The following is a 17,546-nucleotide window of genomic DNA, read 5'->3' on the forward strand; positions in this document are numbered from 1 at the left end:
CTAATACTTTTCTTTTTTTAAATAATATTTTCCCCAGTTAGATGTAAAAACAATTTTTACATTTTTTAAGAAAATTCTTAGTCCCAAATTTTCTCCCTCTCCCTGCCCCTTCCCTTCTCCTTGAGATGCTAAGCATTTGATGTAGGTTATCGATGTAAAATTATGCAAAACATATTTACATATTGTTGTGGAAGAAAAACAGACCAAACCCCCAAAAAACACATCACAAAAAAGGGAAAAATAATATGTTTTGATCTGTATTCAGATTCCATCAGTTCTTTCTGTGGAGGTGAATAGCATTTTTCTTCATAAGCTCTCTGGAATTTTCTAGGATCATTTTATTGCTGACAATAGCTAAGTCATTCATTGTTGATCACTTTACAATATTGGAGTTACTGTACACAATGTTATCCTAATTCTGCTTACCTTGTTTGGAATCAGTTCACGTAAATCTTTTCAGGTTTTTCTGAAAGCATCCTGCTCATTTTTTCCTATAGTACAATAGTATTCCATTACAATGATATACAAAACTAGTTCATCCATTTATTAATTGATGAACATCCCATCAATTTTCAACAGAGTTGTTATAAATATTTTTGTACTAATGGATCTTTTCCTTCTCCCTCCCCCTCTCCCTCTCTCTCTTATATAGCTCTTTGGGATGCAGACTTAGTATTGTTATTGCTGAATCAAAGGGTATGCACAATTTTACAAACTTTGGCTACAGTTCTAAACTTCTCTATAAATTGGTTAGATCAGTTCATAACTACACTTATGATGCCTTAGAGTCACAACTTTGCCACATCTCCTCCAACATTTATCATTTTCCTTTTCTGTCATTTTAGACAATCTGTTGTTTTTTGCAAGGTGATGGGTTTAAGTGACTTGCCCAAGATCACTCAGTTAGGTAATTAATTATTAGGTTTCTGAGGCCAAATTTGAACTCAGGTCCTCCTGACTCCAGGACAAGTGCTCTATTTACTATGCCACCAAGCTGCCCCAGTGTTGGCCAATCTGAAAGGTTTGAGGTGGTAACTCAGTTGTTTAAATTGCATTTCTCTAATCAATAGTGATTTAGACCATTTTCACATGACTATGTAAGCTTTGATTTCTTCATCTGAAAACTGCCTGTTCCTATCCTTTGCACATTTATCTTCTGGGAAATGACCTATTCTTATAAATTTGACTTCATTCTTTATATTGTTGAAAAATGAGGCCATTATCAGAGAAGTTAGCTGTAAGAAAATTTCCCCAGGTTTCAGTTTTCTTTCTAATTTTGGTTGCATTAGTTTTATTTGTGTAAAACATTTTAAATTTAATATAATGAAAACTATCCATTTTATATTTCATAATGTTCTCCATTAATTTTTTGGTAACAATCTTTCCTTATCCATAGATTTGACAGATAAATTATTCTATGCTCCCATAATTTGCTTATGATATCAACATTTTTGTCTAAATTTAATGTAACTATTTTGACCATATTGCTATATAGTATAATATGAGATCTTGGTCTGTACTTAGTTTCTGTCATATTGTTTTCCAATTTTCCCATCAGTTTTTGTTAAATGGTGAGTTCTTATCCCAAAAGTTTGGGTCTTTGAATTTATCAAACATTAGATTACTATGTTTATTTACTTCTGTCATGCCTTTATTTTCTTATTAATTGTATCACTGATCTTGCATGCTTGGCCTCAGAAGTGAAAGGACTAGCAGTAATGCTTTGGGAACATAACTGCAATTCAAAACTTGAGTTTTAAAGGCAAACATTGAAAATGTTCAACAAATGTTAGGGAGCTCTTTACAATGGTAGGGTGAACGAGACCAGTGAAGTACCTAGAAGGATACCAGCTATTCTACAAACTTTGATGCAATGAATGTGCCTCTCATTAATTTTCTCTATGTGAACATATGAGGTTGACAACACTAAAATGAAAATGAAGTTACTAATAAAATCATGCAAATACTTGAAGTCTAAAGTTAAGTAGGAGACTGTTGAGGATTGACTATTCTCTTTACCAGCCACCATAGATGAAGCCATTTCCAGAATCCTCATTATTCTGCCTGGACTCATTCCCTTATATTTAGCAAGTATAACCCTTCTTGGGAACAGCTAGATTATGCAGTGGATAGAGTGCCAGGCCTGTAGCCAGAAAGACTCATCCTGTGTTCAAATCTGACTTCAGACTGTGTATCCTCAGACAAGTCACTTAATCTTATCTGCTTCAGTCCCCTCATCTGTAAAATGAGAAGGATATGGCAAACTACTCCAGTATTTTTGCCAAGAAAACTCCAAATGAAGTCATGAAGAGGTGGACATGGCCAAAACAACTGAACAATAGGAGGATAAGATAGAATTCATTAATGTATTTAACTAAAGAAAATCAGGAAAATACTAAGGGGTTATGATGATGAAGAATCGGTTTAGGATGATTAAGGCATAAATTCTTAGGTATTCTTAGGTTTCTATTAACCATTTGAATTAAAATAAAGTATCAAAATATTGGATACCTTAGCTGTGTGGCCTTGAAAAGCTATTTAACTCCACTGCCTTGCAAAAACTAAAAAAAACAAAAGCAAAAACAAAAAACAAAAAAAAAATTGGATACTTGATTCTTACATTGCTTCGTACGAATGATTGTATTTTGTACTTTAAAACATTTGCTTAGTAAAGATTTATAGGGTTTTGTAAAACATAAATTCTAATAATTGTGAATTATTGTTACAGATTTTCATTTAATGAATTTTTATATATTGAAAAAAGGAATGAGAAATGACTTAAGAAAAATTCTTATTCTCTGCTATATATGTAATTCTCAAAATTCCCAGCAGAGGACAGCATGTACCATGTTAAATTTAATTAAAAAAAAAATTAATTGTTTACAAGTCTGGTTTATGTGGTTTAAATATGATTAAAAAAAATCAAAGGTAGAAATATTCAGCTGAAAAATATAGCAATCCTGTGTGCACTTCCCCCCCTTCAACAAATAAGTCATTGTACCACTTTAAAGAGGTGCCCATTGCATTAAAGCTGATATTTTAATACAAGGACACTAAACATTCTAACCCTAATATTTGGAAAAATTATCCTATATTTTTCTGAGATATTCATAATATCAAAAAATGGAATGTTGTTTTAACAAGGCTTTACAAAAGGAATATTCTATAACAATGTGGCCTGAGTTTTGATTAGGAAAATATGGCCAACACTGCCATAGATGCCAGCCTCTCTCCCCTCCACTTGGAAACAGGATTTAGTTTGAGGACATCTTACAGGGGAGTCAACCCTTTTCTGAGGCAACCAATTCTACCAAAACAACAATTCAGTCAGAAGACTATAGATAAATGAAATAACCTCACAGAAATTAAATTTCTAGTAACTTTTTACCTTCTATTTTCTATACAAGCATACATATATACATATACATACATATATATTCTCAAGTCCCAAATACAAATTATAAGATTCTCTCTGGGGGACTAACTGATTAATCTTGGTGACTGATAATAATCAAGCAGCTTACTTTGAAGTTATGAATTTTTCTGACAGTTAAGGGGTGCCCAGAACTTTTGATACCTTTATTTCAATCTGGGACTTAACTGGTTATGGAAATAAATATGCCCTTGACCTAAAATAAAGTAGAATAGTCATAAAGGAAATCAACAAGCTGCATTAATAAAAATGAAACTGACATCAAAACAAATTTATTAGACTCATTTTACACCCTCAGTTTAATATTCATTAAATCTGAAGGATTGCCAACAAAAACTTCTAATTTATTGGTCAGATGTGGAGAACAGAAGATCAAAGTGGGGAATATTAGGGGTGGAAGGAGCTTTGACAGTCTGGAAGGGGCAGGTATGGAGTTTATTTTGAGGACTTAATAACTTACCAACCAGGTAATGGATGCCTGCAATTTCTTTCATAAAATCTGATACAGAAAAGTCTGTCACGTGGGTTTAAACCCATGATTTTCCAATTTCTTATTTAAATTATACTTATTTAAAGCAATGGGGTTAGTGACTTGCTCAAGGTCACACAGCTAGACAAGGTCGGTACTCTATCAACTGCACCACCTAGCTACTCCCCAATTCCTTTAAACAAGGGTGACCTCTTGGAGGTAAAAGATATGGTTCTTCTTGCCCTCACTTATTTCATCAGTGACAAAACCCAAATGCTAGTGCATTTGAACTCTGATCTTCTGATTCCAGGTCCAGAGCTCTATCACTGCCACCTTGTTGCCCTGAAATAGCTTGGCTCCTTGGTACTTCTGTGCCAGGATTTGATCAAGGTACAGCAAGGTAATGATCTGCTCCAAGTCCTTGTGTTAGACCAAATAAACCTTGTGGTTTTGCCCTTTAAGAGATTTATTTCCCTCCCTGTAGTTATTTCTACCTACAATACTTGGAAAATTTGTGATTTTGTTTGTGTGGCTACTTCAGCCACTGATGAAACTGCCTCAATCCCACCATGTTCCCCACTCCTCTTGATGCCTCAAGAACAGTAATGTAACAATATTTCAGGGTCCTTTCAAAACTCCTCCTTCCCTTTCCCAAGTTGATTTTATACTGCTTATTCTAGATTTTGGAATGTATAGTTATGAGTCTGGGGAAAAATCCTATTAAACACAAGACCTTAAAGCTTGCTGCTCACATCACATGTCTCTTCTTAAGGAAATAATATATTGCATATGCAATTCAGCAAAAACACATAATATTGTAAATCCAGGACCAATGGAAGTTTGAGCAAGAGGAGCTCTAAGAACCATTAATAGTTAGACTGAATATTATTTTAGAAGTTTGATAAACATGATAATAATGTGTATGTAATATATGTATGTTATATGCATATATAATATATAAGGTACAGAAACTATAATATTTTGTCTTTTAAAAAATCCTTTGCTATGTATTTTCCAAAAAATGAAAACTAAAATAAAAATATTCTTGTTTCCCCAAAATTTTTAAAATGAATAAATAAAACTACTTTAACTTTTTGTTTTACCAAGGAATCTGGGTATGCCATTTTCTACCTTTGAGGAAATTTCTAACAATGAAGACATGTTATAAAATATATCAACTTCATAAATCAGGAGATGATGATGATGATAATGATGATGATGATGATGATGATGATGATGATGATGATGATGATGATATTGTCCTTCATCCTCAAAGAAGACCATGACATCAGGAAGGTGATGCCATGACAAGCATATGAAATGCATTTGAGTGAGAAGGTTTTGTGCTAAGTCACTAGCCTCACTTTCTCCTCCAGAGCCAGATGGATCCAGTGGCCATATTAATCAAAGGATACTGTAAAAAAAAACAAAACAAGCAGACAAACAAACCCCAGAAAACTGCAGGTCTGGGACTGATCTTATTAGATAATCATGATACTATAAAACCCAGAGGTCATTGGGTCCAAAATGTCAGTCCATTGCCAGTTGTCCTCTAGGTGATTCACTTGTAACATGCAATATTTTATTTTCATCAGTGATAGAGCACTGAACCTGAAGTCAGGAATACATGAGTTCAAATCTAGCCTTACATACTTACTAGTGTATGAACCAGGGCAAGTTACTTAATCACTTTCAGAAAAATAATTGTATTTACTTCCTATGGTTATAGTGAGGATGAAATGAGAGCTCTATAAAGTGTTTTATAAACTTAAAGTGCTACAATAAATGCTATTTTAATTTCTATTATTACTTAATAAAAACACATTTCACTTATACTTGTTTTTCCTTTTAAAATGTATGTTAGTTCTATTAATTCTAGTAAATTTTTAAACTATCTGTCTCTATCAAATGAGACAGATTGGGCTGAAATACTTGTTACCTATATAGAACAGGGGTTCTCAAAATAAAGATTTAAATTCCTTGATTTCCATAATCAGTTAATTTTTGATATAACTAATTTTTCCTGTGCATGAACTTTTTGGAAATGTTGGGCACTTTGAATACTGTCACTCATTTTTAGGCCTGTGTGCTAGATTGGCTAGAGAGCTGAGGCCAAGAGACATGGTTTCAAGCCCTGCTTCTAAAACCCATTTGAAATGTGACCTTGTGCTTAACCTCTCAATGCTTTTTTGTCAGTCTCTAATACTGTAAGTTGTAAAAAAAGGTATTAACCTGCCATGGTAGAATTTCTCCACCTGTGAATTCCCTAAATCTCCATGAAATCACAAGACAATCCCTATCCTAAGGTTATTGTTACAGTCAAATAATGACCTACTTTTATAAAATGACATTATTAATTGTCACCATCCCTATCTCAAATTAGATCAGAACCAATACTTCATTCACATTCTCTTACTACCCCTTTTCAATTGAGGTTTGTAAGATTGCTCAAGTATTAGTGATATGTTTTGTGTCCTTATAACAGTGCATGGCTTACATAGTTACTAAATGGCATCAATAATAGAAATAATGATAATAATAATGGTTATAGTCTTTCTAATGCTTTAAAGTTTATAAAATACTTTTCATATTACCTCATTTAAAACACTGATGTCATTATCAAAGTGATCTAATGAATTAAAGTAATTCACTCTGGCATCATTATTATTGTTATAGGTTCCTGCTTTAAATTCACTGACTTAAAGGAGTTAAACTTAGAACCCTTAAGAAACTTCTACTACAGGAATTGGACCTTAATTTTTAGATCATACTTATATCCTTAAAGTGATTTGTAGTTACATCAAAACATTGGTATTCACATTCTAAAAAGAAGAGGACTGTTTGTTTACCAATTATATCTTTGGATGATAGGATCTTAGAATTAAAATCTGAAGAGACCTTAGCATCCCGCTAATCCAGTTCTTCCCCAGGCTAAGAGATTTGTCTAAGGTCATAGTGGCAAAGTAAAGATTTGATCCAGTATCCTCTGACTCCAAATTCAATACTCTTTGTTCCATTAACACCAGGTCCAATCTCCTATGAATATCCCATTCATCAATATGCTGTTACTCAAATAAAAAGGAAACTCTTATCATCTAAAAACACTTTCTTTTCCCCAGACCCTTTTCTTCTTTGTTTTTTTCTTTTTCTTTTTTTTTTTTTAGGTTTTTGCAAGGCAAATGGGGTTAAGTGGCTTGCCCAAGGCCACACAGCTAGGTAATTGTTAAGTGTCTGAGACCGGATTTGAACCCAAGTACTCATGATTCCAAGGCCGGTGCTTCTTTATCCACTACGCCCCCTAGATGCCCCCCCAGACCCTTTTCATGACATCAACCAAGCCCTAGAAGATAAAAGTCTAGAAGGTAGGAGTTCTAGAGTTTCATGCTCTTTCCTAGAGTTAATGTCCTAGTATGATATAATCACTTCTCTTCTTGGTGGGGAAGGTACAAAAATTTGAAATTCTACACAGCTCAAAATCCATCCACTGATGAGCACAGTGATTATATTTTTGGCAAATTCTTTATTCTTTATGTTTATGCTCTTTTGAAGCTTGTATAATCAATGGAACTTAGGCTACAGCAATTTTTCATATCACAATAGTCTGGAAAGATAGAATATATAGTTTTTCAACAATAGCAACAATAGTAAGGAACTATAGAAATTATTTAGTGTAACCACTTGACCAGGAACATTTTTTCATGGTTATATAATTCTTTAATTATATAATTATATAAGATGGTAGAACAAAGGTCTTCAAACATGTATAAATGCCTGGAGGCCTTGGAGGTATATAAAAATGTCCATTTAATAGTGCCAACATATGAAAAAAATGCATTATCTAGGATTGGCCAGAAAAAGATATTGCGATTATGAGCAAGATGTAATCTTGATCCAGAAAGAACATCTCTCTCCCTAAAATTGTAATTGGATATTTATATAACAAGAAAATTGTATAACCCTGGGCATCAGGTTGCCTTAGTCTTTAGTGATAAAAAGATCAAATGAATTATGTAATAATTTTCTCAAGGCATACATATATATGCCTAGGGCAGCCAGGTAGTGCAGTACTGGTCTTGGAGTCAGAAGGATGGGAGTTTTAATCCAACCTCAGACACTTACTGCTTACTAGATAGGTGACCCTGGTCAAGTCACTTAACCCTGATTGCCTGGTATCCAGGACCATCTCCAGTCATCCTGATTCATATCTGGCCACTGGACCCAAAGGAGACACTGAGGTTGGTGACAGCACAGCATCCCCTCACTCAAATCCAATTTGTGTGTTTGTCATGATATCACCTCCCAGATTTCATGGACCTCTTTGAGAATGAAGGACAAACATCATCATCATCATATGTATGTCTAGATAAGTAGATATGTATAAGTGCTTCTATCATATAAACTTTAGAAATATACTTAAATTTTTAAGGTCACCAAATTATCATCTAAGAGTTTTCTTAAAAAACAGTTTTTCTAAAACAATAATTTATTAATAGTAAGATATTGGCACCTCAAAAAAGTTGATGTGGGACACTATGATCCTTTGGAGAAAAGGTATCTTTTATAATGAGCCATTAAACTTAATTTGTTGGAATTCTATGAGGGTTTGCTCCCTGTATAGTTCAACTTGGCTTAAAAGAGAGAAAATGTACAACTCTGCATGATTTTTCCATTTGCCTCTAATATGGATAACTTAGTATAAGCCCATTATAAGTACTTTCATCCTTTATTAAAAATATATAAGTATGCATACAAAAGGTATATGTATATATATAAAATATAAAGGTAGAAATATACATATGTGTATATAGACATATAAATGTATATAAACAAATACACAAGTATTTACATAAACAAATAATATGCAATGAGATGGTTCAGATATATTTTCTTTTTCCTATACTTTTCCTGTGCAGGAACACATTAGCAGCATGATAGAGTGAAAAGCAAACTGAAATGGGAATAAGGAAGTATCTGGGCTTTTGTCTTTGTCAATAATTTGCTGGGAATCTTTTGACAGGGTTCTTTACTTCTCAGGCCTGCCTCCATATAATGAGGAGATGAGACCAAATGATTTCTATTTCAAATTAAAGTCTAGGTTTATGTTTAATTCTCACAAGTTCTGAAGAAAGAATAGTGATTTTCTTCTTCACTTCAAAATACACACTGATGATGTAATTTATATAATGCCACACAAATGCTGAGCAACACAGACTCAGCTTTTTGGTTTCCTGTTTCAGAGTTTTGTTTTGTTTTTTTTTATTAGGTGACAGTGTGTCCTTTGTCATACATAGTGAAAAAATAAATCATCTTAGGGATTCTAAGTCCCTACCCTTAGACTAGAAATATAACATCAAATATAAGCTATTTAATATTAAGAAAACTATTCATGTTTAAAATGGTCATTAAATATCTTAAAAATTCTATTCACATGTCAACCCCCCAAAATTAGTTGCAATGTAACTTGAAGTAAGGATCAGAAAGTATATTGTCTTATAGTTGAAATTATTTAAGCACTAAGAGATTTTTATTAGGAAACATAATGAAATTACTTTCACCAATATAAAAATCTTACCTTTTTCTCTTTAATTCATTTCTTCCTAACTGGTACTTTTCTAAAAACATAACATTAAAACTAAAGATTACTTATGCACAAGTAGTATAATTTTCTATGCTCTAAGGATTAGTATAAAATGCAATAAATGATCTTAATTTCTGGGAGAATAAATTATGTCACATTTCAAGTATAACAGAGTTTAAAGGAAACCTATTTAAATTATAATTTTCCAGTTAGATATAGATTCACATTCTTTAAGTTTGGTTTGTGTTATTGTTAACATGACATCTCTTTTCTGAAAACATGTCACATATATCTTTCATTTTTTGCAGATTTATTTCTTTTATAAAGTGGTCAAATGAATCAGTTCACCCTTGACTGTAACAAAATACTGTTTAGTGACTTGTGACAGACAGGGTTTTAACCTCTGACAGCTAGATTCATTGTTGGAGCAAGAGCCAATCATAGATCCTGACGACACATGTCTCATCAAAGTTGGAATATAAAAAGCCACTTGGAATACAGTATAAAAGATTCACTGGTGTGGCAAGTTGTCTCTCAGTCGCTACATGCATTAAAATATTGGCTTGGTGTTACGTGCAAAGAAGAGCAAAGACAAAAAGGGGGAAAGCATATATTGATTGCAAGATCATGCAAAAATTACAAATCTATGTTTATATTTACCTGTTTATGCTGATTGTAGCTGGTCCCGTGGATCTCAATGAGAGCAGCGAGCAAAAGGAGAATGTGGAAAAAGATGGACTATGTAATGCATGTACATGGAGACAAAACACCAAATCTTCAAGAATAGAAGCCATCAAAATCCAAATTCTTAGTAAACTTCGGCTGGAAACAGCTCCTAATATTAGCAGGGATGCTATAAAGCAACTTTTACCCAAAGCTCCTCCACTCCGGGAACTGATTGATCAGTATGATGTCCAGAGAGATGACAGCAGTGATGGTTCTTTGGAAGATGATGATTATCATGCTACAACTGAAACAATTATTACTATGCCTACTGAGTGTAAGTAGCTTTTTGTGTGTGTGCATATCCACAATTCTGCTGACAGTTGTCCTAGTGTTTATGAGAAACAGATCTCTTCTGCTTTTAACAGGCTGCTGGCTATAGTGTGTAAGTGGGAGGGAGAAAATTTTTTTTTCCCTATGAGTTTATGAGCAAAACACCAATAACATTGGAATTATTTTTATTCTGCTATACTATTTAATTTCTTCCTTATGCTGGAACAAATAATAAAATATTTGAACATCATTAAAGTTATTTAGCTTAACCACATTAAGGCAAACATATTGCCTTAAACAACAGAGTTTTCTTCTGTTAAGACTAACACAAAGATAAGAATTTTTAAAATGTAGGTAATAAATATAAATAATACAATAAGGTTCTTAGCTGTCTGAAAGCTATATTAATAATATTAAACTTCTTTCTAATAAGATTGAAAGAAGTTGACTAACAGGACCTGTTTTTAAAATCTCATTTTCCCTTAATTTCACAGCATTTAAAATGTATTTCTATCAGTACTAATATGATTCCTGTGGATTCTTCAGTAATTCTATGAAAAATGTTACACAATAATTTCACAAAAGGTAAAATAAAGAGTGTATCATAATTGGAAGACATTTAATGAAAGAATTCCATAATAATTACATAATTACATCTAGATAATTAATAACTAATAAGGAAATGCTTGAATGAGAAACAAGGTAATATGCACCTGAAAAACTTGTCCCACCTACCTACCTGCCTACCTACCTACCAACCTACCTACCTACCAATATGCTATCATTAAGAGTGCAGTCTATATACATTTCAACATATTCACTTAATGTTGATCAGCTAATAACTTGTAAAAATAATTACTTTTGAGAAATTTTTGTCTATTATATTTCTAGAATTTTATACAATTCATATCATACATTTATAGAAGGCTCTAAAGAACAGATACATATACCACTAAAGTAAAAACAGGTACCTTAATAGAAGGAGCTGAAAATAAAAGGCTCTAGGTCATGAGTCTGTGATCTGGCTTTGCACACTTCAATCCAGAGAACTAAAACAACTATTAAACATTAGATTTCCTATTTAAATAAGCAAATTAAAATCACAATACTCTTTCTTTAAGGCAATATTATCTAACAGTTCAAAAGATTTACTTCCCTCCATTTGTTTTGTTTGTTTTTTTAAACAGTTTTAAGATACTATAAAAGAAACCAAATTGCTGTTCTGTTGCAGTCGTCCCTGCTTATAAATAATATACTGGCATTAGTGGAGACATTTTCCTACTTTTAATTAACTAGAAAATAACATAAATAATTATTATGAATCACTTGTTTAGTTTCATTCTTAGAAAATGATAGTTCAGAACTGGAGTGTAAGAAAGGATTTCCCCCCCTACTAATTCCAAAAGCTAAGTAAGTAGCACAGTGTGCTTTGTCCCCAGGTAATTCAGGCTTGGGGGAAGGGTTCCTTCCTCCAGACTGATTGGTACAGCTGCTCAGTAAGTGTAACTACTCAGATTCCCAAAGAATTCTAAGTGGATGTTCCTCCACGGTGTCTCTTGTTCTCTCAAATCGTCATCATTTTAAAATTTCAACCAGCACTCATTCCTTTATAGAATTTTTCTTGGAATGAGAAGTCCATTTCTAACCAGTTGAAAAAAAGGATGTAAATTTAAAAAGCTGAAAAAAGGTAATTGTAGAGTATATATATATATATATATATATATATATATATATATATATACACATATTTGGTTTCTTTTTTCTAATGAATGAAATTCTATACAATACTCAGTTTCAAAACATGATATATTCATACTTTATGAGAATCAATATCCAACAAGAGAATAATGAATTAATTTGTTAATTTACTTGGAGATTTGAAGTTTGTTTTTATGGATACCTAATTCAGTAATTTTTCTTTTTTAAACATTTATTTATAGCTGATTTTCTAATGCAAGTGGAAGGAAAACCCAAATGTTGCTTCTTTAAATTTAGCTCTAAAATACAGTATAATAAAGTAGTGAAGGCTCAACTATGGATATATCTGAGGCCTGTCAAGAAATCTACAACAGTGTTTGTGCAAATCCTGAGACTCATCAAACCCATGAAAGATGGTACAAGATATACTGGAATCCGATCTCTGAAACTTGACATGAACCCGGGCACTGGTATCTGGCAGAGTATTGATGTGAAGACAGTATTGCAAAATTGGCTCAAACAACCTGAATCCAACTTAGGCATTGAAATCAAAGCTTTAGATGAGAATGGCCATGATCTTGCAGTCACCTTCCCAGGAGTAGGTGAAGATGGATTGGTAAGTAATACCTGGGAAAAAACTAACCCTCTCTAATAGCATTTTTCTTAAGAAAGAGACATAATCCTAAAGTATGTTTCCTTAGTGATCCCATTTTATAAAAATTCTATTATAATATTAAAAATTTGTAGTCAGTGTGGGTGAAAATGAATGGGGGTGGGTGGGAATATCATCTCATAGGCCAGAGATGGAGATGTTTCCCCAGTGGCAACTCTGTACTCATCAGAATAAATTAACCTTACTTTATATTTTTAAGATCCTTCTTTGATTTAGGTCATTAATCAATGGAAATGTTTATTTTTAGATTAAGAGGAAAAATATTCTAGCTTCTTTGCATTATTTTAAGCAGTTTGCATAAATATCTTCAGTAGTGACAAACTTAAGTTTTATACTAATAGGGGAATTATATATTGATACAAACCCCCATAAAATACTTATAGTGAGATCGTGTACATACCAAACACACCAAAATATTCTAGGAGTTTTCAATGTCTATTGAATCTATTTTATCCTAGTTTAGAACTATGAAACAATTTTTTCATGAATTATGAGTATGAAAAGAAATTGCTTTTAATTACAATTAATTGAGCATAATGTTTGTCCTTATATCTGATATTCAATCTTTTAAAGTAATCATTATGAAGGAAATCATGGTTAAAATAATTATCACCTGCAGACTGTAGAAATATGTCCATATATAGTAAGCCCTATATTGTAAACATTGTAAAATATTCCTTTGTGGATTATCTGTAACAAATTTAAAATTTTCATTTTGGTTCCACTTGTCATTAAGCATGCTTGTGGTCATTTTTACTCTTTTTAAGGTAGTATAGACTTGGGAAATATCAACTAATTTGATACTGCATATATTTTACAAATATAGATTATGAGAGAAAACTGCTAAATTATATTCTTGAACTCAAAAGAAATCAATTTTGAATCATTTGTAGTTCTGTATTCTCTATATTGTATTTCCTCTATTACCATGTGTCTTGTCTGTTCATTACTTTTTGCTAATATATCAGAAAGATTCTATTTTTCAAACATTACAATTCCTTTAAAAATAACAAATATTTTACTATGAGCAATCTTAACTGTTAAAAATTTGAAATGTTAGTCTAGTGTACTGGATCAAATTTATTTTATGTAACAAGAATATTTTCCCAAATAATGATATAATGCTATATATATAAAAAATCAATAATGCTCTGGATTTGCTATTTCATTATTTGCTCTTAAAGTAATACTGCTTTTCATAATGTAATTACCAGTCAGATCACATGGTATCAATACAGGTACATTCTAAATGGACTCCAAGCCCCAATAAAAAAAAATTCCACCTTCTCCCTTCTTCAGGATGTATGTGTAAATAGGTACAAATATTTTTGCTATTCTCTTGTGGGATAATTATTATGGTTCTTAATGTTCCAAACAGTGAAAAATATATAAATGCATATATAAATGTACACTTCAATTTAATAATCAGATTTCTCAATATTTAAAAAAACTGAAAAAGACTATTGGTGATGATTCTCACCTTTAAATGATGGTGGGAGAAAAAGACTAATACAAATCTATAAGGAGACATTCCTTGAAGGAATAAAAAATGACTAGGGAAGTAACAGTCCTCTATAAAACAAGCACCAGATTTACTCAGGGAAGATGGTTCAAATCCCTGTTCTGGCATTTCTTTTTGATCTTGTTCAAGTAATTTCTATTCTCTGGTCCTCTATTTACTCATCTGAAGATGAGGAAGTTAGGCTTGATCTCATCTAAGGTCCCTTCCAACTCCGAGTTTTCTCTATTCGTATTTAGCTCTCTTCCAACTTCTGTCCTATCTCTCTGATTGCCCTAATTTACACACACACACACACACACACACACACACACACACACACACACACACACACACACACACACAGAGTTACCTTTGGCTGAAGGTAACTTTGAATCTTCTATTGCTTGAAAATCTAAATTTCAATGTGGGAGGAAGACTTGGTACTTTGAGTAATTGAGTCATATTTACCTTCATTCATTCATTCATTCATTCATCTATCCATTCAATCACTTTAAAAAAAATCTGATAGCGGGAGGGTGCCTACTATGTGAAAGGCACTGTGCTAGAAGTTGTGATGGATACAAGTATAAATGATACAGTCTCCTTTTAGGGAAGGGTGTACTGTTTCAATTTTTTGGACCAGAAAGGGGAGATCAAGTCCAATAAATGTTGTATTATCTTTTAAAGAGGATTTTTTTTCAGGCAAGAGTATTTGTAAAATGATTTGCTTGATTAGGTTTCTCTTTTCAAGAATGCCTTGTCTGATCCCAGGGAATTATTTCAATATGAATTATTTTATGATTTATATTTTCATTTTTTCCCCATTCTTTACACAGAACCCCTTTTTAGAGGTCAGAGTTACAGACACACCAAAAAGATCTAGAAGAGATTTTGGTCTTGATTGTGATGAACACTCAACAGAATCTCGATGCTGCCGTTACCCACTAACAGTAGATTTTGAAGCTTTTGGATGGGACTGGATTATTGCACCCAAAAGATATAAGGCTAACTACTGCTCTGGAGAATGTGAATTTGTATTTCTACAAAAATATCCTCACACTCATCTTGTTCATCAAGCAAATCCTAGAGGTTCAGCAGGACCCTGCTGTACTCCTACTAAGATGTCCCCAATAAATATGTTATATTTTAATGGAAAAGAACAAATAATATATGGAAAAATTCCAGCCATGGTAGTAGATCGTTGTGGGTGCTCATGAGCTTTGTCTTAGGTTCATTACTTTATAAAATATGGAAGGTTTCCCCTCACCAATTTTTGAAACTGTGAAATTATGTACAATAGGCTACAAAAGACCTAGAGTACATTAAAGAGTCACCAAGGCTCAAGCTACCATACATGAACTAGAAGAAGAGAATAAATGCAATGGTTGGTATTTAACCTTCAAAAAGAAAAGTTGCAATAAAAATATTATAATTTCCTTTTTAAATAGGAAAGGAATAATATTTTATATATGATCATCTATCATCACATGCAGGTAAATAAAAACAACTCTGTGTCCCAATGAATTAAAGAAGTGAACTTTAAAATATTTTTTTCACAGCTTCACTTCACTTTCACTTCCTCACTTCACAATCAGAACATTTCTATACAGTAACGGGATAATGTAGAGTTGTCACCATCATTTGAATTTCCTCAAACACTTGAATTTTTAGTGTATGACAGAATACTTGGTAAGATGAAATTCCATGAAAATAGAAGAATACAGAAATTAGGGATGGTGCACTCTATGCATGCTTCCATTCCTATAATGATTAGTACAGTATGTTAATAATCTAAAACAATGGTGCTAATACAACAGGCTGAATGAAAGGTGTTATCTGGTTGCAAGTATCCAGCAAAATATAAGCTTCCCCTTTACTCAGGTACCTTCAAATGGAGTAGGGTTTCTTTAGTGGAAAGAGAAAGCTTTCTTTTAGTTGTCAGCTTTCAAGTTTGCAACATCCCTGGACAGTTTGCAGTCTACTAAAATGTAAGACACTAAGCACTTGATAGACCTTGTAGTGCTTTATAAAGATCAACTATGTTTGTTTTTTTGTAATTAATAAGACAAGTATAAATCCTAATTCAAAATTATAGCCTGCTTTTTATCAATACTGCAGTTTGCACTAAAAACCAACCAATGCAAATCAATGGTTCTATCAATGTTGTATAAAAATACTTTGATACAATTGCATTTATGTAATATGTATACAAGACTTTTGTAAATAATGTTTCCTTTTTTATTTACTGTTGGTATATGTTTTTACTGAGAAAATTTCAAATTATGTATTAAGGCGCAAAAATATGTCTTCAATTATGAAATATTATTGCTTGCAGAACAAATTTTATTAGCAACTAAATAGTGGACTTGAAAAAATCCATATGCCAATAGTTAGATGGTTACATTACAATCATTTTATATTTTTTTACATTATTGACATTCTCTTATGGAGTCACAATGACTGTTTAATGTGAATATGCAATTTTTGATGGTTTACTGTCAATATAATAAAACCTTAACGTTCCATGATTTTAATACTGTACTGATAAAGCATTATTGACCATACCAAAAAGTTTTAATTTCATTGTCTCTATAGACAGAAAAACAAATTTCAATAAAATATTGCAGACTTTATTTTGTAATTCTATAGTAAATATATTTCTTTATATTTTATAAATCGGAACTTTTAAATTGGCTTAAAGGTACTTATTTTGAAGAGAAATTTTTGGTATCAAATGTGTAGAAAATCACCATAAATTATGTTTGAATGATTTCACCTTTATGATGATACAAAAGTTCTTAATGTTATAATGATGTATTCTGGATTTCTGGTTTTCAACTTATCATTCTTTATTGTTTGAGATTATAGTAAAATATCAACCTGTTAATTTTCTTCCTCTTTTCCCTTTAATTTATATTTCACAAAATTCTAAATAATTATCAGTAAAATTTTTATTCAAAATTAAAAATATAAAATACTCATTTACAAAGATTTATAAATTGTAAAACTTTTCAAGTTTTGAGTGGATTTCCCTCCAAAAGCATGGTCCATATTACTTGGCACTACAAAACAAATATTTGATTATAACAGTTTTGTTGAGCTGGGTACTGCTTTCATAAATTTAACTTCCAAGCAAATTGCAAAGGACAGGAGTATAAGATAATAGAGTTATATGGTATTCACTGATTTGAGGAATAC

At 32.1% G+C, this 17,546-nt stretch overlaps 1 protein-coding gene and 1 long non-coding RNA gene across 2 annotated transcripts; one reads left to right on the plus strand and one right to left on the minus strand.

Annotated features, from left to right (window-relative positions):
- Positions 1-125: 125 nt before the first annotated feature.
- LOC141507635 (uncharacterized) lies at positions 126-10,518 on the minus strand. Its single transcript, XR_012474211.1, has 3 exons — positions 10,141-10,518; positions 9,475-9,514; positions 126-491 (listed from the first exon to the last, which is right to left on the minus strand). It is a non-coding gene; the product is annotated as an uncharacterized LOC141507635 (long non-coding RNA).
- On the plus strand, positions 9,962-16,969 carry MSTN (myostatin). Its single transcript, XM_074215502.1, has 3 exons — positions 9,962-10,480; positions 12,417-12,790; positions 15,185-16,969. The coding sequence occupies exons 1-3, from the start codon at positions 10,108-10,110 to the stop codon at positions 15,563-15,565; spliced, it is 1,128 nt and encodes a 375-aa protein (XP_074071603.1). The 5' UTR covers positions 9,962-10,107; the 3' UTR covers positions 15,566-16,969.
- The last annotated feature ends 577 nt before the right edge of the window (positions 16,970-17,546 follow it).

The sequence above is a fragment of the Macrotis lagotis genome, chromosome 1 (genome assembly GCF_037893015.1).
Source record: "Macrotis lagotis isolate mMagLag1 chromosome 1, bilby.v1.9.chrom.fasta, whole genome shotgun sequence".
Classification (NCBI taxonomy): Eukaryota; Metazoa; Chordata; class Mammalia; order Peramelemorphia; family Peramelidae; genus Macrotis; species Macrotis lagotis.

What these genes read in the sequence shown, in the direction of transcription:
- MSTN (XM_074215502.1), top strand. Translation starts at nt 10,108, where the DNA reads ATGCAAAAATTACAAATCTATGTTTATATTTACCTGTTTATGCTGATT. An exon ending in TATTACTATGCCTACTGAGT is followed by an intron (nt 10,481 to 12,416) that starts GTAAGTAGCTTT and finishes ATTTATTTATAG; the next exon opens with CTGATTTTCTAATGCAAGTG. An exon ending in GAGTAGGTGAAGATGGATTG is followed by an intron (nt 12,791 to 15,184) that starts GTAAGTAATACC and finishes TTCTTTACACAG; the next exon opens with AACCCCTTTTTAGAGGTCAG.